This window comes from Vidua chalybeata, chromosome 21 (assembly GCF_026979565.1).
Source record: "Vidua chalybeata isolate OUT-0048 chromosome 21, bVidCha1 merged haplotype, whole genome shotgun sequence".
Taxonomy (NCBI): domain Eukaryota; kingdom Metazoa; phylum Chordata; class Aves; order Passeriformes; family Viduidae; genus Vidua; species Vidua chalybeata.
In genome coordinates, this window is record NC_071550.1 from 1,395,248 (window position 1) to 1,417,315 (window position 22,068).

The following is a 22,068-nucleotide window of genomic DNA, read 5'->3' on the forward strand; positions in this document are numbered from 1 at the left end:
TAACAAACATGACTGGCTTGCACACCCTTGGTTTGCTGTGTACTGGGGGGTGCTGCAGTGGCACTGGGCTTGCAGCTTGTCCGCTGCCACATGGGCATCTCGTGTGCCTTGAGCCCCCGTGCTGCAGAGCTGCTGCAGTGCAGAGCAGCTCTCGAGATGCTGTTTGTAGCGAGGCTGTGCCACGGCACCCACAGTTCAGTGGGCACAGAGTTCATCAGCAGCCCCACGTGCTGCCCGTGCTCACGCACACACAGCCCTCCTGCCTTCCGTGGCACCACTTTGAGAGCTGTCTAAACAGTCTTCAGCTGTGCCTTCTTGGGCTTGATGATCTTTTTGTTGGGTTTATTTCCCCCCTCTTAGAATTGAGTATTGTGAAATCTTTGCTTGTATGAGGGATTCTCACTGTTGACCTAATTTGACCCCGCCTTTGACCCCTGTCTTTATTACCTTACTGTTCTGTCCAGCACCCACGTGCTGCCCTCAAAGCACTGGTATGAGGTGCACACTCCTGCAGGAGTCGTTGGATTTCCAAGGCTTCTCTGAGCTCCTGTGTCTTTCCAAAAACATCCTTTGTGTTTGCCTCTGTCCCTTCCTCCATGTCATTCTCTCATCTGAGCTGTTTTCTGTCCCACATATTTTAATCCTTCATACTCACTCTGAAAGTTCCTGCCATAACCAGTGAGCTGAGGAAAAGTGATTTCCTTAAAATATAAGGGATGGTGAAATTTTTTACAGTGTAACTAAACAAAATTGGGCTTTATCTTTTAAATTGTATTATGGATTCTTAAAATAAAACAGCAGGATTCCTGAAACTCTAGAACAGTCTGAAATAAGTCCTAGATTCCTTTTATTTTCCAATTGCTGCCTTAAGTAGTTTTAAACATTATTTTAGAATGTAACAGAATTCCAATATAAAAATAGGTCTGGCGGCAGATCAGATGTGGGCTGAAACTTTTCAGCTTTTTCAGGGGTCATGAGATGCAGCACTGCCCTTATGAACTTCATTATGCCAGATGAATATAAAATAGTCATATAAAGGGAGATTTGCAAAGACATAAAGAAAAGGCACCTATTTTTTCAGTGCATCTGGGAATCTTAATCTTACATTTTAATGTTGTTTCTGTTGTGTTAAGATTGCAGATTAAATGTGTACATTTTTGTAATAAAAATAATTCTGTGATACAATCTTGAAATAGATGTGAATTATCTGTAACATTACAGATCAAGTCAAAATCCTCATCGAGTCATGATACTTCAGCCTCTGTTAGGCATTTACAGTTCAAAAGGGGATTAATAGATATTTAAGGTGTTGATGAATCAAGTCCTAAATTTTAATTGTTGGAACCAGCGAGTTTAGGAGTTGATGAGTTTTTCAGGACAAGTTATTTTACTTGTTTCACATGCAAACAAGACCATTCATTTCACACCAAATCTGCAGTTCTGCGGGTGTCCCCCCTTGTATAATGTCATTTGTCAGTAAAAGCAGAGCTGATTAGCTTTATAATTTACAGTTAACCAGATCTGTCAGGAAAATGGTCTTATTGTCCAGCTTGTCTTTTTGTCCTGAAGCTGTGGCTGGGGGTGGAACAGTGTACGCGCCTCGGGGAGGTCAGCGAGGGTGGAAGGCACTAATGCATTCTGAGCTGCAAAGCTCACGCTTGACCTCGATGATTAAAGTTTTTTTCTGTCATCCAGCAGCCGTTGAGCCTGAAATGTCTCTTAAGAAGTCAAAAGGTCTAATCAAGCTAATGAACAAACTCAATCATTAGTACTTTGGGAAGGAAGTGTGCTAGCACTGCTGGTGCCCCAGCTGCAGGGTGTGTGTTGCTGGGGTGCAGCAGGGCACAGCCGCCTCCCCTTCGCAGGGCTGAGCTCATCCCACGGTGTCCACGCTCTGCTCTGGCCGTGGGAGAAATTTCGCATTCTTGTAGGTGATTGGAAGGGATGCTTGTTTTCTTGGACGGGTTTTTTAAGTGAGGATTAAACAAAAGCTAAACCTTCCTTGGGTGAATGTCTGTGCTAGTGAACTAATCTCCATTTCTCTTTACCCATTCCTTCCAGCTCTTTTCACTCAGATTTCTCTGACATGGATAAAATATTTTTCAGGGATCCTTTGTTACGTTCCAGTATCTGAAGTTAAAAAAGCCTTTTTCACACTGGTCAAGTAGATGACAGCTGTTAGTCATTTAAATGCAGTAAAACCTTTCAGACAGTGCACACCTTGGCTTTGGAGCCAGAATCTTTGTCATGTGCGTCCTGGAAACTGGCACCAGTGTCTTAAATACACTCACATACCAGCCAGACCTGTTTTTCCAAACATTTTCTCTTTGTTTTTTTTTTTTTATAATGAAGTGTCTTATAATTTTTTATTCTGATGAGAGCAAAGCCACAGCAAAGAAGAATAAAGTAGTTTTTTCACACTCGGGCTTCTTGCCTGGAAAGCATGTAGTGATTTTGGTTTGCCCTGTAAAAAGAGTAAATCAAAACCAGGTGATTATTTTTAAAATAAATTACCCTGAAACTATAACTATCACATAAGAAACCTGCTTTTTTTTCCAAATCCATCGAAATTCCCTGGTTCAAGCAAGGGGTGATAAAAACTCTCCTAAGAAAGTAACTTCTTCCCATCCTTAAACAGACACTTGCAGTTGATCCTTTCCTCAGTCATTTTAGCTGCCCTGTTGTCTCGTTTTACACAGCCAGTGGTAAATATGAGATTACTAATTTAAAGCTTTCAGAAATAGAATGATATCATCTTTTTAAAGGGGATGCTTTAAGACTTTTTGCTATCTAATGTTAATTTTGAATACTCAACAGATGAAGAGTCCAAATATTTTCTGGGTTTTTATGAGCATCCATAAGCATATATATGGGTTAGTATGAGCATCCATAAAAATTATACATAATTTTAATTTAGTCCTTCTTTGTTACTTGTTTTTAATTCAATAAATATATTTGCTCGCTATGTTGTGTATTTGTAGAAGTGTGGAAGAAACTGGTGCCCTTATGGCAGATACAGAGCAGACTTCAGCATTACCATAACTCATTAAAATAAGATAAAAGTAGAGCTTCAAAACAATTTCTGTCTTTTCCCGACAAAATTGTGAAAAAGGGAAATTCCACTCCTCCAGTATGAGTTTTTCAGAGATGTGGAAAGAATAGAGTGGACATTCCTGACCCGTTTGTGCTGGCTCTGCTGAGACAAATAAGCAGAGTATACAGAATTCACATGACTGTGTCATATTTTGGGGAGAGTAAGTGATATTAGCTTTTTGAATTATGAAAGTTCTTCAGCTTTAGCAAAATGTGTGCAAAGCTACTCTGGTTTATTTTGATGATCTGCCATTTTCCAGCCTGTTTTTCCTTCCTGTGGCTGGGACCTGCAAATAAAGTGCAGTTTACTCAATGCTAGGTAATGCCTGTGTTCCTTACCTGATTACTTTGGAAGGGAAGAAGGTCAGGTGCAGGCAGTGGATTCACAGGGACTCAGTCAAGGCTGTAAGAGTGTTTAATGCTCTGAACTCTCCAGGGTGAACCCATCACTTTCTGCGAAGAAGCATTCGTGTCCCACCGTTCGTCTGTGATGAGGCAGTTCCTGCAGAATGCCATCCAGCTCCAGCTCTTCAAGCAGGTACTGCCTCCAGTGATCCATGGGGAAGCAGATTCTGTAACAATTCAGGTGGGGTCTGGGGGACTGTTTCAAAATCTCTTGATCCTGTAGTGCAGCACCTCAGTTCCTGCTTGCTGGCTTCTCTCTGACTCAGGTGCTTTCTGTAGAGGTGGATGGGTTTTCCCACTAATGGTCTCTGAGCTCAAGGGTGTTTCTTACCTGAGCATACCTAGACCCAAGATATCTCCTGTAAACTTTGTCCAGGAAGCATATTATTGTTGAATATAGAACCACTGCTTTAGGGCAGCTGAAAACGTGTGTGTAACCAAACATGAATGCTAGGGCACACCTTAGGGCAGTGGTCAACATTGTGTCAGTTTGGGTGGTATTTTCATTCTATTTTGAGTCCCTACCCAATGCAAACCTTGAGGTTATTCCAGCTAATGAAGGCTAAAGTCTTTCTGAAAAGATGAAGAATGGGATGGTTGATGTGTTTCTGTCTTCTAATGCTGATGCAGTTCATTGATGGGCGTCTGGATCTGCTGAACTCCGGGGAGGGCTTCAGTGACGTGTTTGAAGAGGAGATAAATATGGGAGAATATGCAGGTAAGAAATACTTTAAGGTAATTTCAGACACTTTTGTTGGCTTACCATTTGTGGGTTATCGTGACGGAATTGGTCATTACTGCTAGGTAAATAACTGAGGCTTTGTGATCTTGGCAGCCTGAAGTGTCTTAAATTTTTGTTCTTTCCTCTGTCAAGAGCTTTGAATAATGTATTGTAGTCTGAGTAATGCTTGTTCAGTTTTCAAAAACCTCAGCATTACCACTTTAATAAAGTACAAATAAAAGAGTTCTTGCATTGGAGGAAAAATCTTGGCTTTACCCAGAACCACCTCTGATTTCTTTTAGTGAACTTAAAAACACCTGTCTTCTCAAATGTCTGAGACAATGCAGAGAAAACAGGAAAATGTAAATCTCTCATCAATGTTATGTTTTCTACTGAAAGAAAAGGCTGGCTGTCCTGTTCTGTCCATGCTCCAGAACCACTAAGTGCCAGCACTTCACATTTTGAGCTTGTTTTCTGTTCAGCAGAAGGTTACAATTTGTTTGTTTGTGTGTTTGGTTCTCTGTAGGTAGTGACAAACTGTACCACCAGTGGCTGTCCACAGTGAGGGTAAGCACACGAGATCCTGCCAGACTCCCTGAACTGGGGTTGGCCCGTTGAAGATTTTCATGTAGTGACAGAGACAGTAAATCTTAAAGCTGTTTACATCTGATTGCATATAATCAAATTTGATTTCTGGAAATGTTATTTTGCACTGACAACGTTAGCCAGGGTTTAATTCCTTGGATTTTGCCCTTCTGTGTTTCTCAGCAAGGTGCTGTACAGCAATAGTCCATGGGGTGTGGCAGGGGTGTAGAACAACCACCAGGTGAAGAGATCATTGCAGTTGATGTATCACTGGCTCATCACTTTGATTATATTCATCACATGAAATTCAACTGTTCTAGAGTTAATGTTTGTGACTGGAGTTAGATTTCATTTTCCCTCAGTTTATCCCTTTATCAACTACTTGTATCTTAAAAAGGCACCATGTGTGTGATAATCAGGACTGTGGGATGAGGAAAAGGAAAAGAGCAAAGTAAAACCAGATCTCGTCTCTTCAAATTGAACATATAGACTGTCCTGAGTCAGTCTCTGGCTCAGACATTGAGTGTTGCTCAGGATACTTGTGTCTTAAACTTGGTTAGGATTTTAGTGGAATGTACAGAACAGCCCTGAGGTGAGTGGAAGCACAGGACACAGTTTGTGAGACGTGTAAGACAAGGGCTCTTGGGAGGCACCCGTATTGTCTCTTGGACAAGTGCTGTATTAAACAGAACTGGGCAAAACCAGAGCGACATTCAGAGTAGTTTCCTTGGGTCTTTTTCTTTAAATCTGACCTTTTCATACTCAGCTCTGCTAATAAGGATAGTTAATGCTCTGTTATTTTAAGTTAAGAATGGTGGATTTTAGATGGCTGTTTGCTTTAAAGAGCTTTGATAACATTTCTTCCCTTGTTACTATAATTACAGAAAGGAAGTGGAGCCATTTTAAACACAGTAAAGACCAAGGCTAACCCTGCCATGAAGACTGTCTATAAGTTTGTAAGTATTGAGTACTGGCTTACTACTGAGATAAGAGTCTTAATTACAATTCTCTTTTAACCTTTCAAATGAGACTCAAGACTTACATCCATTTTTATTGGACTCACAAAATTACTCAAAATATACATTCATTCAAATTTCAAATTTAAATGAAAAAGTCATTTTGAAATTTAAACTCAATTGAAATGCAAAGTACAATGGGAACTTGTGATTTCTTTTGAAAGTACAGATGATAAATTCCATTTATTACACAGAACTCTTTCTGAGAAATAGTGCCTGTGTTCTCTGCTAGGCAGCTCTACCATCTCATCATTACTCTGCTGGAAATCATTGTTACCTCGGCTTTCCCTGCTTGCAGCTTCATCGAGAGAAGGGAATCCTCTCATTTTCCAAATTGTTTCCATCTTTTCTAAATGTCAATTAATTTTCCCTAGAGATTTCTTATACCTGCTTATTTAGAGCCCAACTTACTGAGTTATTCTTTAAATGGAAGTGTTTTCAGCGCTGTTAACAAACAGCTGGTGTGTTGCTGTGCTGTGGTGTGTGGCTGCCAGCTCCACTCTGCCAGATCAAACAGCACAGAAACAAGTGAGAATTTCTTATATGCTCAGTTCCGGGAAATAATGCTATGAAAATCATTGAGATAACCATTCAAACTTGTTTTTTTTCCTGCCTTCCTCCAGCCTGAGAGAGAGGAGTAGGATGAGATTGGCTCTACTAAATGGACCTGGCATCCAGAGCACTGTGAGGAGAGTTTGCAGGCTCACTGCCAGTGTGGAAGAATAGAAGTTTATAGCAAAGATAAATACTTACTGGGGAACACTGAGGGTGTGGAATGCAAAAAGATGAAAGATGTCTGTGGCTTCAAAACAGGGCAAACAAAATTTTTGCAACAAAGATGGGGTGGTGTTTTTTGTTTATTTGGGATCTTTTTAGCTTTCTGTTTGTTTTAACGTGTTTTAAGTATCCTGTTACATTTTTTCTTGCCATTTTTGTTAACTGAAAACAAACTTAGTCACTGCTGGAAATAGAAGGGAATTTTAACTTAAATTATTTTTCATGCAGGCAAAAGATCATGCAAAAATGGGAATAAAAGAAGTGAAAAACCGCTTGAAGCAAAAGGTACTTGAAGTTCTTATTCAAAATGTATAAGCACCACGTCTGAAATCCTCAGCCACTGAAAGCATGATGTGATCAATAGGAAGCTGTTTGATACAGTGCTGTTAGCACACTTCAAAATGCATTACCAGCTGTCCTGGATTTTTCACACTTATAAATATTCACAGACAAAAAAAAAATTGTCTTCAAATACATGAAAGCTCTGACTTAAACCCACAAAAGCCAGAAAATTGAGTGTTCTGCTTGGAGTGGTCCTGCTTCTGTCTTTCGTGCTGGGGCACTGTGTGAGGGGACTGCATGCGGATTGGGAGCACTTCCCTACAGTTCTGGCAGTGAACTTTTTGCAAATGGCAAATTGTTGTTATTTTTGCAGTAATCAGTCAGGAAAAATAGCATCATGTTTGCCTGCCATTGGGAAGGGGATTTCTGCATTTCTTGAATGTCTGCTGCAAAGTTCAGACAGGAAGGAATTTATTAGAGTTGGTGTCCACTGCCAGCTGGAATTATTGCAGGAAAAAATACTCAGACTGTTGTTTCCCAATTCTGTGTGTGTGTTTGTAAACAGCACAATTCCCAGCTGCTCCGCTGTGTTCGAGGGATGTGTTATCCAATCCCAGCTGCTCCTTTTCAACCACAGGTACAGCCACACTGGCACACACCTCATGAGTACCTGGGTAACTCTGCCCTGGGTTATTGCAGATAATCCCTTTATTCTGTGCATCAGAGCTCTCAGAGTCACAGAGGAAGCCAGGCAGCTGACCTGCTGAGAGAACTGAAGTTCTCATTCAGAAATTTGTATTCAATTGCTGCATAGGAGTTCGGGGTTTTTTTTTAATCTGTGCTCTCTCTGTACATTTCTTTTCTAAATCTCTAGACCATCCTCTTAAGTTAGGGCTACAAATGTTGGTGGGCAGACAGAAGTGCTCCTGAGCCTGTCCCCAGGCTGTTCCTCCAAAGGGGTTTCTGCGCAGCCGGGCTGCGAAGCGAGGATTTGCCCGTGTCCATTCCAGCTGCTGCTCCCTCTCTGCACTCTCCAGACATTGCTGCAGAATCTCGGGGAAGATAAAGTTGCTTCAGATGCTTTTATGTTATTTTATTACTCTACATTATATATGACCACTGTAGGTATAATTTGTAAACAATAGAAACATGAAGCAGTTTTCTTGTACATGGATTTTTTTTTATGTCATTCCGTGTGTTTAACTTCTGGACATAAGGTTCTGCCTTCCCGTGTGTGTTTCTAAAGCAGTTGGAGCTGTGTAACATGACCAGGTTTTTTCCTGCATTTTAAATGCTAATAGAATTGTGTGCTGTTGTGTGACATTTGTATATGAGGCTGAGAAAAGCCTCATTCAGTCATTGCTTTGTTTTATTATTATTGTTGTCTTCCTGGTCTGTCAAGCAGCAAGCTTCTCTTTAAAAAAACACACATAACATTTACAACGAAATGGCCCAGTTTCGTTTAGCCTTCTTTATGTGGTGTATTTGTAAGGGAGATGCTTAAACATGATTGTTCAACATAGGCTTTCACAGGAACTTAAAAGATAGCTGTGAGTAGTTGTCACACACTGCTCAACCTCTCCTTCCTTTATTATTCTGTCCTTTTCTATCCCATCCTCTTCTCCATGTGAAGGAAGGTAGGAAGGTAACTAAAATTAGGGATTCCTCTGTTAAAAGTAATAAAAATAGCAAATGTTGCTTTGGTCATCCTCCTTTTTAATCTAAATGTCTGTGCTGCTCCATCATGGGTCTGTTATGCACAGGTCTATTAATGCATCCTCCCTAGTTTTTATGTAAGAGCATTGTATTTATCCTGTTTCCTCACTAGCATGTGTGTTAACTGTCTGACATTCCGGTATCATTAAATACTTACTTTTTGCCAAATTTGGGATGCTAGTCTTTCATCTTCTAAGAGTAACCTAAGGTTATTTTTAAACTGAACTTACTGTCCATTGCATTTTAACATACTATTTTCCATTATTAATATAGAAAGTATGCAGGCCCCTGGTAAGGAAAAGTCAAATATAAACATCCCTTTTCCAGTTTTTGCTGCCAAATCTGAGCAGCTTCTGTACAAGATATAATTTAAAAATGCAATAAAGCTGGAGGTTCTGCTTCTTCCAACTCTGCATAGCAATGGTGACCTCTTAAATATAATCAAGAGCCCATTTTGCCCTTGGTCTGCTCCAGTCTTGGGTTTGAATTGCAAATGAGAAATGCAGGATTGACCTGTTGAGAGGTCACTGTGGTGTGTGTAAGGTCCTTCTTTAATATGATAGTGGAGATTGAATGGTGCTCCATTTCCATCCCTTGTTCATTTGTGGTGCAGTATTTCAAAGCAACAGAAATAGTTTTCAGAGGATTCTTATGAGTGAGAGCAAATAATTGTTAATAGATACAGCCTAGTAGCTTTATTTTATATCTGATACAGGTTTTTTTCTTTTTTTCCCCCTTTTTTCTTTTTCATTTCCCTTTTTTTTTTCCTTTTTTTCAAAGGCTGCCTTTTTCCATCTCACAGACGGACCATGGTGGTCAAGTCCCTCCGTTAGTGGCTCATTTGAAGCTTAACTGCATAGAATTAGGAAGAGGGAGGAATATGAATGGTACCGTCCTCAACTTTCAGTCAGGAGAATGGAACTTACTGAAAGCTCTGGCTAAGACAATTTAAATAAATGGTTGGGCACTTGGCATTAATATATTCAACATTATTTTAGTTACTAGAGCCCTGTGTGGCTCTAGTTAATGCCTGGTATTCTAGAAACAACTCATTTAGAGCTTTATAACGCAACCTGCACAACGTTCAAGACACTCAGAATGTGTTTTGCTCCTCTCTAGCCAGTGTTTGCAGTCCATCACAAAATTTAAGATCAGATTTCACTGTAACTCCAATGTGTTTTCATTGAAGATAGAAAACAAACTTTTGTGAAGCAGATTTTGCTTTGATGAGTGAAGCCATTTTGATGATTTGTTTGCCTTTTGGGAATGTTGAAAAAATAGAGAGGAATCAAATAATTTAAATCTCATATTTTATTAAGCAGTTTAAAAAAAATTATTGTGGTTTCTCTAGAAGTCTGTGCACCAAACACAGTGGAAGTAGGCTTTAGGAACATGCTATCTTTTATATGCAATTATATCATCAGAGAAGTAGGGGCAATCTATAGCAATAAAAGCTCAAGGATTTGCAGTGATCGTTACACATCTGAGGGGATTTTGCTTAATGGCTTAATCTCTCTATCTTTCATCTCCTCCCATTCCCCTCGTGTCCAAACTTTAGTGTCCTTTTTCTGGTTTTTTGGGGATTTGCCTGGGAAGGTGCTTTGCTCTCCATTGCCTCCCAGCTGTGTGCTGCCTTGGTTGGAGCCACAGCCCCAGGCAGGGCTCTGCATCCCCTGCTCAGAACAGGTTGGGTGGCCCTGGGAGTGCTGGAGCTTTGGCAGCTCCAGGCACCTTCAGTGTGGCTCCACCGCACAGAAATATGTAAAGAGGGTTTGTGTTTGGTCTCATTGCAAGGAATGGTGCTGCCACAGGCTGTGTGAGTCCCAAATGAGGAGATCCCTTGGCTGCTCAGTGCTGTCTGGAGCTGGAGTGGGAGTTTGACAGACACTCAGCTTTCTTGTCAATGCCTTGCTTTGGGGCTCTTCGTTGCTAATTCGGAGGACTTTGTTGTACCTTTTCAAGACAAGGTGGCATTGTGCAGCTGAAGGGCGAGGGGAAGAAAAAGTTTTTCTCTCTAGTTTGACCTTAACAAGTTGTTAATTCCCCATGATCCTTATGCCCTATTGGGGAACCACTGCTCTACCAGCTGGATCTAAAGAGGGGTCTCAGCTTCTCTGTGGAGCAGACAAAGCCCCTTAGAAAGTCCATCCAGCTTTTTGTTTCATTTGACCTAAACACATTAGGTCAGTGTGTGTCCAAAGGAACCATTTCTAATTGGCCATCAGCTTACACGGCTCATTATTGTACCTGAGCCAGCCGGGGGCTCACGGCCGTGTCAGAGGTCAGGGAATCAAAGCCCTGCCGGTGGCAGCAGCCACCCTCAGGTCAGCCTTGCAGAGCTCCAGCCTGTGCAGCCTTCTCTCCATATTTACCCAGCATTATTTCCTTGGCATTGTTGCAGAGATGTAAGGTTTGGGGCCCACTGTGTTACAGACTGTTTCTCAACTCACTTTCAAACTCTTTGCTCCTTCTCTGATTCCTGGTGTCTGCAGGCCTTTGTCTTTTTCAAAACCTGTGCTACACACCCTGCACTTGCCAAGTCCTCTAACCTGGGCTGGTGGGTCACTTCACTTCTGGAGATGAGAACTAATGTCAAAGCAAACAAAAAGTGTTCTGCCAGGCAGCCCTTGGTGTTGTACCCTCTCTCGGAGGCACATGCAGTGCACACAGACTCCAAGATGAAATGCAAAGCTAACTAAGCTCTGAGTTCCATCTCTCCTTGCCACTTCCACCAGTAATTGTTCTGCTATGGGTAATTCTGTGCAGTACGTTAATGGAATTACTGTGTTCATTTAGGTTTACAGTAAGCAGAATGCTCTGTCCCTGTGCTTCTGTTGAGTTCATTTTGAAAATAGAAACTCTGAGCTATGTTTTTTTTTCTCCACATGCACTTCCTGGCTTTTGCGTGTTCAAGTCAGACATTTTATTGAATATCCTGTTTGCACCACTGGTACTGGGAGGAGAGAAGGGTTGTGTACAAGCTCTGATGGATGAAATGTTCTATTCTAATGATGTTTTCTTTTCTGTACTTTGGTCTTTTTTTCCCCTAACATCCAAATTGTTAGTCAGCATTATCCTCTAGTGTCTCCTTTGTGCACCTTCCTCTCACTCAGGAGTGTTCCTGGCCATGCTATTCTCCTTTTCCTACCACACAGGACATTGCTGAGAACGGGTGCTCGGCAGCGCCCGAGGAGCCCCTGCCAAGGACGGCACCATCGCCACTGGTTGAGAAGAAGGACCCGAAATTAAGAGAGGACAGAAGACCAATCACAGTACATTTTGGTCAGGTAGGTCTTAGTGTAAGTTGTTCTCAATCATGTGACTCAGCAAGAATAGTTCAGAGAAAAGTCATGATAACAAATATGCCAAACGCTTCATTATCTTTAATCACTGAACGATGCCATTTTAGTTTTATTTCTGTTCTATCTGTTTAAAGGGGATTCTAAAACCTGATTTTTGGGGGTTTGTGGATTCCTTTCGTTCAGATTATGATTTTGAGGAAAATAAACGATGAGTGAATAAGGGGGAAGCATAAATATTGTAGCAATTTTATAAACTATTATGTGGCTGTTTTAGCATGCAAGGTGCTACAGCCCTCAGAACTGAGGGTGTAGAATTTAAAACATCCCCTGTTATCTAGCCAGATCATTAGTGTCAATATGGAACGTCCAACTATTAAAGCATTTGAACATTCTCTGAAAATTAAATGCGATGAACTAAGATGGAAAAATCAATTAATAGCTTGTTAGTGTGCTCTGTATTCAGTATTGACAGCTGAGCTGTTCACGTTAGTTACTTGTGTAATGCTTCTTTTGATATGTCTGCAAAGCAGAGAGTTTTGGGGGTGGGGTTTGAAGAGCTAGCTATTTAGAAAATGTTGTAGTTGCTGTGATTTTCATGGAAAAACATCCAGTGTTTATTATCAGTTTGCCAGTGTTCCCCTATTAAGTATAGACTGACTCAAAAAATGACATGATTTGTGTTCACAGTTCTCTTTTCTTTTGCTGTGTCTATTCTTTACACTGTTCTGACCAGAAAACAGAAGGGAATATCTGATTTCTTCTAAGGAAGCAAAGTGTAAATTTAAAGCAATTGTAAAGCATTATAAAATGTGAAGCAAACCAGTTTTAGAGAATTGTCTATGAATAGAAACCAGTTGGTGTGGCTGCATTGACTGTTCAGGTATTAGATAGGGCTACCCAAGGTCTGATCAGTGCTCAGAGCAATGTTGTCTGCATAATTTCAGAATTAAGATTTATTTTTTCAGTAGTTTCACCAGTGCACTAAAAGTAAGTTCTTGGAGACTTTTAAAAAATCATTCTCTTCCAATTAAGTATTTTCTGTAGAGGTCTATTTTTCTGTTACTTTCAGTGCCACTACAGTTGAGAGGAATTGGGGCTACTGGAGGAATGCAGCCATCTAGCTCCAGCAGGGACATGTTACATTTCATTTGAAGCAGTCAGAAATCAGATAATATTACAATTTATTTTCAGTTTTTCCTTTAGATTTTTGTGAACAATGGATGGTTCAAACATGATAGTAGAATAATGAAATATATGTTTGAGTGGTAAGTGCAAATTTAAATTCATGAGGTTTTTTAAGTCACTTTCAAATTTTTTAATGATCACTTCTCTGTGTTGAAAGAAACACACATCAGCTTTCCTGGCTGTGGGGAGAGGCTCGCTGCCTAAATGCTTATTGCTGTCATCACATTACAAATGTTGGTTTCCAAAAACCGATCTGACTTAGCAGTTGTAGGGGCTGTCTGACTCAGCCTTCGTCCTGGCACGGGTCTGCTCTTCCTGATAGCCCAATGCCAAAACAAAAATGAAATCATACGTTCATTCAAAAGGAAAAGATGTTCAGGTTTATGAAATACAGATTAAGGCTTTGGGGAGGAAAAAAGCAGCAACATTTACTGTATAAATGGGAGATGGCTTCTAACTCGTGATTAAAGGCAGAGATTTTAATGTCACTTTTAACTCTGTCTAGAATACAGAAGGTGGGAACAATTAAAAAGGCACAAGAACTCTGAAATAAGGGCTGTTTGTGCATTCACAGCTCTTCTAAACTGAAGAGGATGAAAGAGGCTTTTTTCTCATTGTCAGGGGCTCTCTCGGAGTGCAGCATTGTGCGGCTGGCAGCGAGGTTTAAAATGCATGCATGCGCTGGGGTCAGGGCCCGGCTCGGGGCGGGCGGTGCAGGGAGCCCGGCCGCAGCGCTGCAGCGGCGCTCCGCCGCCGCGCGGGCCTTTAATTGAGACGTGCTGTCAAAGTGACAAACACATTTGCATACAGTCTATTTATTTTCCTCGGAAAGGTCTGCAGTCTGCTGTTGGTTGAACATTCTTAATCAGCTCGCTGTAAGTGAGCCGGCAGCGAGCTGTCCTGTGCTGGGTGCTTCTCTTCATTACATGACAGATTAGCTAAAGGGGGATGGGCTAGCGAGCCAGCAACAACCTTTAATTTTAACTCATTATCTCTCACCCTAGAGTGAGGGACTTGCTGGCTTTTCCAAACACAGTTGTGTATCTGCAGTTGTTAGGCTACAAAAAATATCAGTAAAATATCTTGAAATGCCTGTAAAAGCAGAGCCCCTCAGCTGATGGCTCACCAAAATTTGGCAGTAATTGGCTGACTGGGGGAGATTCTGTATGTCCTGGCACATCTTGGTGAGTGGTGATCAGGCATCATTGGAGAGCCTTGTTTGTTATGGAATTGTTTCAATGATGCTTTCTGTAATACTAAGACATTGTGGGGAAGCTCCCCTTGATGGTGAAAAGAAGGATTTTAGCCAGATAGCCTGGGGCAGTGAAATAAAGATCTAAACAGTGTTCTTAGTAAGACACCACTGTGGGAGGGTGGGACCACTGCTTTTCCTGTGCTGGGACTTTGCATGCTTTACCCAGAGTGTACCTTTCTTATTGATCCCTGCATCAACCAATGCAGGAACTATCACCATGGGCTCTGGGACAGCACAACTGTACTCAACAAGTAGCAGGAGCAGTACAGGCAGCTCGGGGTTTAATGGGTGGGGAGAAGAGGTTTTCAAGCCAAGGCCAAGATTCAAATGGAAGGTTTGTAGTAGTGAGTAGTGCTCTAAGTTTGGGGGAAGAGTAAGGTTAATTATTGTGGAAGATCCAGTGCTACAGAGAATATCTCTTGTGGTGCTGGGCTGATGGTTGGACTTGATGATTTTTCCAGTCCTTTTCAACCTTAATGATTCTATGAATGTCCTAGTACTTCTTTCTTCTGGTTTGTTGTCTTAAAAGCTGACCAAAATGTCCTTAAAGCATCGAACACATGCTGCATATTCAGTTGCCAGAGCCTGTCCTCAGGATCCTTTGCAGTGTGCCAGGCAGGGCAGCACTGGGAGCCCAGTAAGCCCCAACCAGGGCAGAGTGGGACACTAATGCAGGTGATTTGTGACTCGGGGGTTTGGGCTCTTGTTTCCATGCCCACACTTATACCTTTTAGGTAGAATGTGTGTCTGTGTTGTCTTTGAGCTGTTAGGAGAATAAATACTACACAGTGCCATGGTGACTGTTTTAACAGGTTCCTTGTCCGAGCAAGCAGCTGTTGGGGCTGCTTTGGCAGGACCCACAGGCTTCATGCAGGATTGGTACCTGTGCCCAGTTTTCCCACCAGTCTGGGAGAGGTGGTGTGAGCACACAGGATGAGCCCAAGGGCTTCAAAATCAAACCTACACTTAGGAACATTCCTCCTTAGGAGCTTTCCCACAGTCAGTAGCACCCCTGATTTAGTACAATTAAACCAGCAAATGATAAGCTGACAGAAACATCACTTGTTGGGAAAGGGAATAATTTCATTAGAAGCAAGTGATCCTGGCAGTTCTGTACAGCTCTCTAATTGTGTCTGTTACAATTAGAATGTCTTTTGTCAGCTTAGTTGGGTTTATGTTTTCTATTGCTTGTTTTTATTTACCAGCAAATAGGATATTTAATTCCATATATGCACCAAAAGGTGTAAAGCTTAAGAAAATATAAAAGATTCTTCCACATATATCTTTAGTAGAGAGATTCAATCATGTTCCACTCTTGATGCAAACTACAGAGAATCAGTGCTCTGGGGGCTAATGTAAATAGCTATGAAACAAATGGAAAATGCACTAATGTACTGAAGCAGCTTGTCTGACTGTGGAAAGGCTTCTCTGGGTTCTCTCCCTGGCTCATTCTGACTGCTCTTAAACTCTTGCAGGCCACAGCATGGAAATTGCCACCTTATTTGCTATTTTGAACCCTTTTGCTGTAAATGAACGTGTTCATTTTTCCTAGTCACAGTCTGCACTTGGACACACAGAACAAACATCTCTGTTTTGTAGGGCAGTGCTCTTCTTCCAGGAGATTAAACGGCATTAAGAGGTCAGGGGAAAGATGGGGAGAACACCAGCCAGCTACATTCCAGGAATGCAGAACAGGATCACTGAGGCCAGAGGCAGCAGAGGAGGGATTATCTCCAGGGTAAAAGGGATGAAGTAGGGAAGAGAGGAAGGCTCCTCTGCCAGACCCTGTGACTCCCTTCACACCCAGGTGCATCGGAACAATAGCAGATTCCCCTGGATCACAGCAGGCACTGTGTGGCACTGAGGTAGAAACCAAAGGGGAAAGGGGAAAACAAGTTCATTTGCTAATATTCGTGTAACTGTATGCTCTGCTTGCAGAGCCAGCTCCTCCTCTGGCCACTCAGAGCTGCTCAGACAATAGCAGGACCTTCATTAAGAAAGTGAGCCTCCCTTCCACTCCTCCCCATGGATGAGCAATGTGGGTTCCCATTTCCTTTCTCTGGAGCCACATGGGGCTTCCTCCCTCTCTCCATTTGATTCTTTATGGATTTAACAAAAGTATAAGTTCTTTAAAATGATTTTGTCTTCAGAAAGCATATCTTCTGCTCCTTTATTTGCCTGTTCCTTTCAGGAAGGAATTCAATGTTACTCAGTAAAAGTCACCTCAAAAGAAAGACAAATGTCTTGGCCCAGAAGCACTTGTCCATCTAATGTCTGCTTGAGACCACTCAAATGTCCCATCAGGTTCTCAGGGGACAGTGTTCTTAGTCAGACTAGTAAGACCAACGTCAGTGGACAAGACAATGATGCATTGGATTGAAGTTGCACTTTGTGGTGTGCAGGATTAGCAGAAATGGCAATCCATGTGGTGGGAGTTAGGGAATGCCTGCACTGGCCATGTGTGCCAAAGTGGGACAAATGTGAGCAGCACCTGCAGAGCGTGCCCAGGGTCTCTGCCCCTCCTGCACTTGCTCCCCAGGGCTTCCCAAGGAGCAGGCACAGCTGGGTTCTCTCCAGCCCCTGCAGCAGGGGGCCTGGGGCCATGCCATGCAGGAATTCATGCTTTGCAGTGAGACTGTGGCCCCAGACTGCATCCAGCACAAGTGTTCAGCCATGAAAAAGCACATTGCAGACCATGGCTTTCAGTGTTTTCCAGCTGTCTCGGTATTTGAAGCGCTCCTTACACAGGGATGCTGGAATCACGGGGCTGCCCTGAGTACACCTGTCAGGGGCTGCAGTGCCTGGATGTGTGAAGGGAAGGCTGGCAGAGCCGACCTCCCAGGGCTTGTGACAAGCGACAGCAGCTGTAACGTGTCTGCAGAGTCTCCTTGTTAGACCTGTTCTGCTGAGGAACCCATAAATATCTCGTAGGGAGATCTTGGTCCATCACTGCTGGCATGTGGAAGGAGAGTTGTGCTTTATAAATAATACATACATTGAAAATAAATACATCAGTACATGCAAGGCTACCCAAATCACCTAGATTGACAAGCTGGGGAGAGCTCCCAGTGTCTTATGGGTGACTTGCTTCTCTATCAATGTAGATCAGCATCCAGAGGCTTCTTATGTATTACTTATGAAGTTGATATGTACAGTTAGGCCAGAACTGTGTGAATTGACCTCTGGGTCACTGGATTAGACCAGGAGATTAAAGAGAAAGAGTATGTGAAACATATAATTCTACTAAATGCTGACCCCACTATGAGTGCTTGTTTGGCCAGGCATTTTTTAGATTTGCCCTTCAGAGCTGGGCTGATGAATACCACATAAAACAGTTGTGAGTGCCAGGCTGCAGATGGAGGGTCTGTGTCCTTCTGTGAGTGTGTGGGGAAGAGTGTCCCCCCAGTTATGCAGCCTGGCTTGGTGAATGATGAAGGTGAGTGAAGCAGAGAGTCATTGCTGTTTATAGAACCCCTTAAATGAGGAACATGTCTTTTTTCTTTTTCTTTTTTTTTTTCTGTGCAAGTATTCCACTTGCTAGAGAGAAATAGCTGTTAAGAGATAATAAGGGATATGTCCATTTCCCAGCATTTTAAATCATGTAGGTTACATGATCTCTTTGATTTGAATTCCAGCATCAGGACCACAGAAAGCCAATGTAAAGCTGGCAAAATGACCTGTTAAAAAACACACACAAACCACTGTGGCTTTTTTCTTTAAATTTGATATTGCATTGCTGGATTTTCTAGTATTTTAAGTGAAAAATATATGTAGTTAGTTCCATGTTGATAATGTCCTTGAGGATTTGACAGTGAGATTTTCCAGCAGTTGCTCTTCGTTAGAATCCTGGTGGTGTTTAATAAGGCAGCCAAACTGCTGGCACCTCGGGCTCGTGTTTGTTCTCCGAGGGCTCGGGGCTGCTGCAGTAAGCACATCGACCAGGGCTGATCATTACAAGGGCGTACGCCACCATGAATAAAAATGTCACACGTTCTCCCATCTCACAGTGGTACAAAATGTCAGTCCTGTCAAACAGACATTGCAAGTAGCACTGAGCAGTCAGTACAAATTGGGAAGCTGAATATTCCCCCAGCTTTCTGATATTCTTCATCTGAAGCAGAAGAAAAGCAGTTGTTAACCTATTAGCTGTGGTTTTAAACTCTGCTGAGGTAGTAGATGGTTAGGCTTTAACACGTGGGGATAAATATATTCCTGGGGTCTGGGATTTTTTGCAACATGTCTCTCCATCCATGTATGTTAAGGAATAGACAGAATGAAAACAAACCACAGCAAAATGAACCTCATATTGGAAGAAATCCTCTGGAAAAATTATCATCTCAGTGAGATTCTCTTTCAACCTCTTGCCAGTTTTACCTCTGTGAATAGTTGTACAAAAGCCCTCCTTGCTGGTTTGCTGTAATCCACAAAGGGCCTGCTTTGATGAGTTAAGGGAGTTTTCCTTCATGGCCCTGTCATTATGCAGCAACATCACAGAGAGCTGGAGTTTTATTCTCCTCCTGGACAAATGAAGTTGTGCTGCTTCAGGGTGAGGCCCACCGTGTGGTGCAGAGTCCATAGCGTGTGTTCCTTCCTGGCTTAGTGTAGCACCAAGAGCATCCCTGTGTGTTCACAGAGTTACCCATCTAGGATTGAGGAGTGGGTATTGTCAGTGCAGGATTCTGCTGTTACTGCTGGGTCCAGAAAAAAAAAAAAAAATCTGGTGCAAAAGGTGAAGTGCAAAGTGGTGCCAAAATATCCAAGAAATAAGAAGAAATTAAATTATACAAAGTCAGCAGTGGTTGCTCAAGAGGACAAGAAGAACAGTTCTGTGTCACAATGAGTATTTCAAAGAAATGGACTCAAAGTCCATTCTTTGTGTAGAAATTTCTTTGGTTTTTTCTGACACCTTCTCAGAACAAAAAGCTTGTGTGTGTTTAGAGTAGTGAATCATGATAAATGAATCCCCTGCCCAAACAGTGGTGAGTGCTGGAGCAAATTGCCAAGGAAGGCCCAGTGAGGATCAGGGCTGGGAAAGCTCTGCAGGGCCAGAGCAGAGCAGGTGGAAAAGGGATCAGCAGAAGCCATGCCTGCTCCTGCCTTGGGTAGTTACTGTCTGCAGCATGATCCTTTGTTATCCAGGGCCTCACTACATGGGAACAAAATGGAAACAACATGTGTGAGGCTTCTTTGAACCAGAGTGACTCTAAATTGAATTAAATATTGTGTGCTCTGTAGGCACCCATTTGCTGTGGGAAGAGGTACCTACTGCACATAGCTCAGTGTGCAGTGGCTTTCAGACTGTGGTCTGCAGCACCTGGGCTCTGTGCCAGGTAAATAAGAGGCTGTTGACAGGCATCTCCTTTGGAAAATGTCAGGAGTCCTCAAACTGCAAAGTGCCAGATAATATCAGTTTAATGCTTCAGGGGTGGTTTCCATTTTTTTAGAACTGAGTGCATGTATAGATGGGAGGAGGTCAGCGTTGATGCTCTGCAGACAGACAGTGAGAGTGGAGCACTAAGTGGTCACAGTCTCAGATTTTCCTGATACCACCTTCTGTGGGTTTTACTGCTGGTTTGCATGGGACTGGGACTTTCCTGTTACTGGAGCTAGGGAGTCACCAGAAGCCTTGACAGGTCTTTAAGCACAGGTACCATCACACTCCTCCTATCTACATCACAGAACAGCACATGCTACTTTGGGCATGGCCTGTCTAAGGCTCCTGAGCACACATAAAAAAATAGATCCATGTAATTCTCAAAATTCTTCAGATTTTTTTTTTAATTACAGAGAAAAGAAATAAAATACCATTCAGTTCTATAGCCCAGAAGTTTATTGTTTAAGGCATGTGTTTTTAGAATAACATCAGTTATCAACAATAATAATCCACAGCGGTGTTCTCATGTTTTAGGATTTTAGCTTTAGGCATTGCTGCATTTTTGCCAGATTTGTTCTACCTTCCCAATCTACAAATGTGGCTTGAAGAATGAGGCATCCCTTAAAACATGGAGATTATTTTTATCACAGGACCCAGCAGATTTCCATTGAAGTATTTCAGAGTGTAAATTAAAAATATATGCTGTAAAGCATATACTGTTCCTGTCATCCCAGTTTGTGAGCTGTACATATGGGAGCATGTAAAAAGCAGAGTGTGCTGTGCAGGGATCTGGCTGGATAATAAAACAGCTGCCTCGTAGATTCTGTCTGCTTTCTCTACTGAATCTTTTTAGGTACCAGTCATTTTTCAGTGTTGTTATTTTCTCCCTTTTTTTTTTTTTAATTGAGTGTTCAGTTGAGTCCAGCATGTTCTCCCAAAGTCAGCACATCAGGTCTCCTCCAGCCTGGTGTGTGTGAGCCTGGCTTCATCCAGGCATCTCTCTCCCATGGCTGATTGACTTTGAAGTATTTTCAAACCAGTCCTCAATTTTGGAAGGAAATAAGATATTCATCTAGAAGAGCTTTGCTTTGGAAGTTTTTGGAAACACCCTCACTGCTAATTGAGAAAGAGAAACACTTATTTCTCCACATATTAACAAACCAGTTCTCATCTGGTTGTGTTTCCTTTAAGCATTTCCTTCCAGTTGCACTTGTTGCTGCACATGAACTAGCACCTCTGATTTACTCACAAGACTCTGTTTTGAATACCACTTAAAAAAAACCTCAAAAGACATCCACAGTTATTTTGAGATAATATTCTGCTCACAAGCTGTTATGTCACAGACCAAAAATTATCCTTTTGTAATGTTTTCTCTGGTATAAAACTCTGAATAGCTGTATTGGGAAAGTTCCTTGGGTATATAATAGCTATTTTATGAGATGTGTTATCTATCATATTTAAATAATATTTTGATAGTGTAAAAGTGAATGTAAGATTTTTCTTGCTCCAGCATCTCGTATCTCACTTGTCTGATAATTAGCAAAGCAGTGCCAGATCTGCAGTCATAAAAATGGCTTTCTGCAAATTTCCTGTCTTGTTGCTTCAGAAGTATTTAGAACAAGACAATTAAGCAAATATCCAGAGGGAAAAGGTATGCTGGTAAACAGCTATTGGTGAGAAAGTGCTAATTTAGACATTTCTCCTCTTCACAGAAAAAACTATAGTACATATATTTAGGACCATACCTGGAATAGCAATTTAGCAGCTTTTAGCACTGCAGCCATGTGTTGGTTGGTACCCATTCCTCTCTACAGCCCAGGTAATTAAGTTGATATTCCAACACATCTTCCCCTGCTGACCTTTAGAAACAATGTGTTTTGCTGCATTAACAAATTAACTTCATATCAGTGGCTCTCCCAGCAAACACAGAGAGTTTGAACATTGCTTATCCCACTGTGGTGACAGGCAGGAGCTCCAGCGCTGGCAGTGCAGCTCTGGGAAAGCCCCTGCTCCCTGCGGGTGCCTCCCCTCCAGCCTGGGCCTGCTCCTGCCTGTGCTGGAGGTGTTGCTTTCACAGCCCTGCTTTAACCAGGCCTGTCCCTGCTCAGTGCAGAGAGCGCTGCTGGCCCTGGGCCGTTCTGTCTTACCCTGCTCCGAGATCTCCTGAGGCTCAGCAGTGCACTGTGTGGTGCAGCACATACAAACCTCCCAACAAACTCCATTGCTGGGAGCACTGCAGTGATAACACAAACTGGAATCAGAGTGTTGTTACTGAGGTCACAGTTCTGAGAGTTAACACGATGCCTGGTTAGAAGTCCAAGAGACAAAAAAGTTTCTACACCTTTAATCTTTTCCCA

General features: G+C 42.1%; 1 protein-coding gene across 5 annotated transcripts in view; it reads left to right on the top strand.

Moving 5' to 3' along the window:
• The window catches only part of DENND1A (DENN domain containing 1A), a 152,953-nt gene that overhangs the window by 116,680 nt on the left and 14,205 nt on the right, over nucleotides 1-22,068 (top strand). For all 5 annotated transcript variants that reach the window (XM_053962529.1, XM_053962530.1, XM_053962531.1 and 2 more), the window contains exons 14-19: nucleotides 3,530-3,631; nucleotides 4,129-4,216; nucleotides 4,746-4,786; nucleotides 5,689-5,760; nucleotides 6,826-6,882; nucleotides 11,751-11,882. In XM_053962529.1, coding sequence (XP_053818504.1) covers nucleotides 3,530-3,631; nucleotides 4,129-4,216; nucleotides 4,746-4,786; nucleotides 5,689-5,760; nucleotides 6,826-6,882; nucleotides 11,751-11,882 — 492 coding nt within the window. The remainder of the gene's footprint in view (nucleotides 1-3,529; nucleotides 3,632-4,128; nucleotides 4,217-4,745; nucleotides 4,787-5,688; nucleotides 5,761-6,825; nucleotides 6,883-11,750; nucleotides 11,883-22,068) is intronic.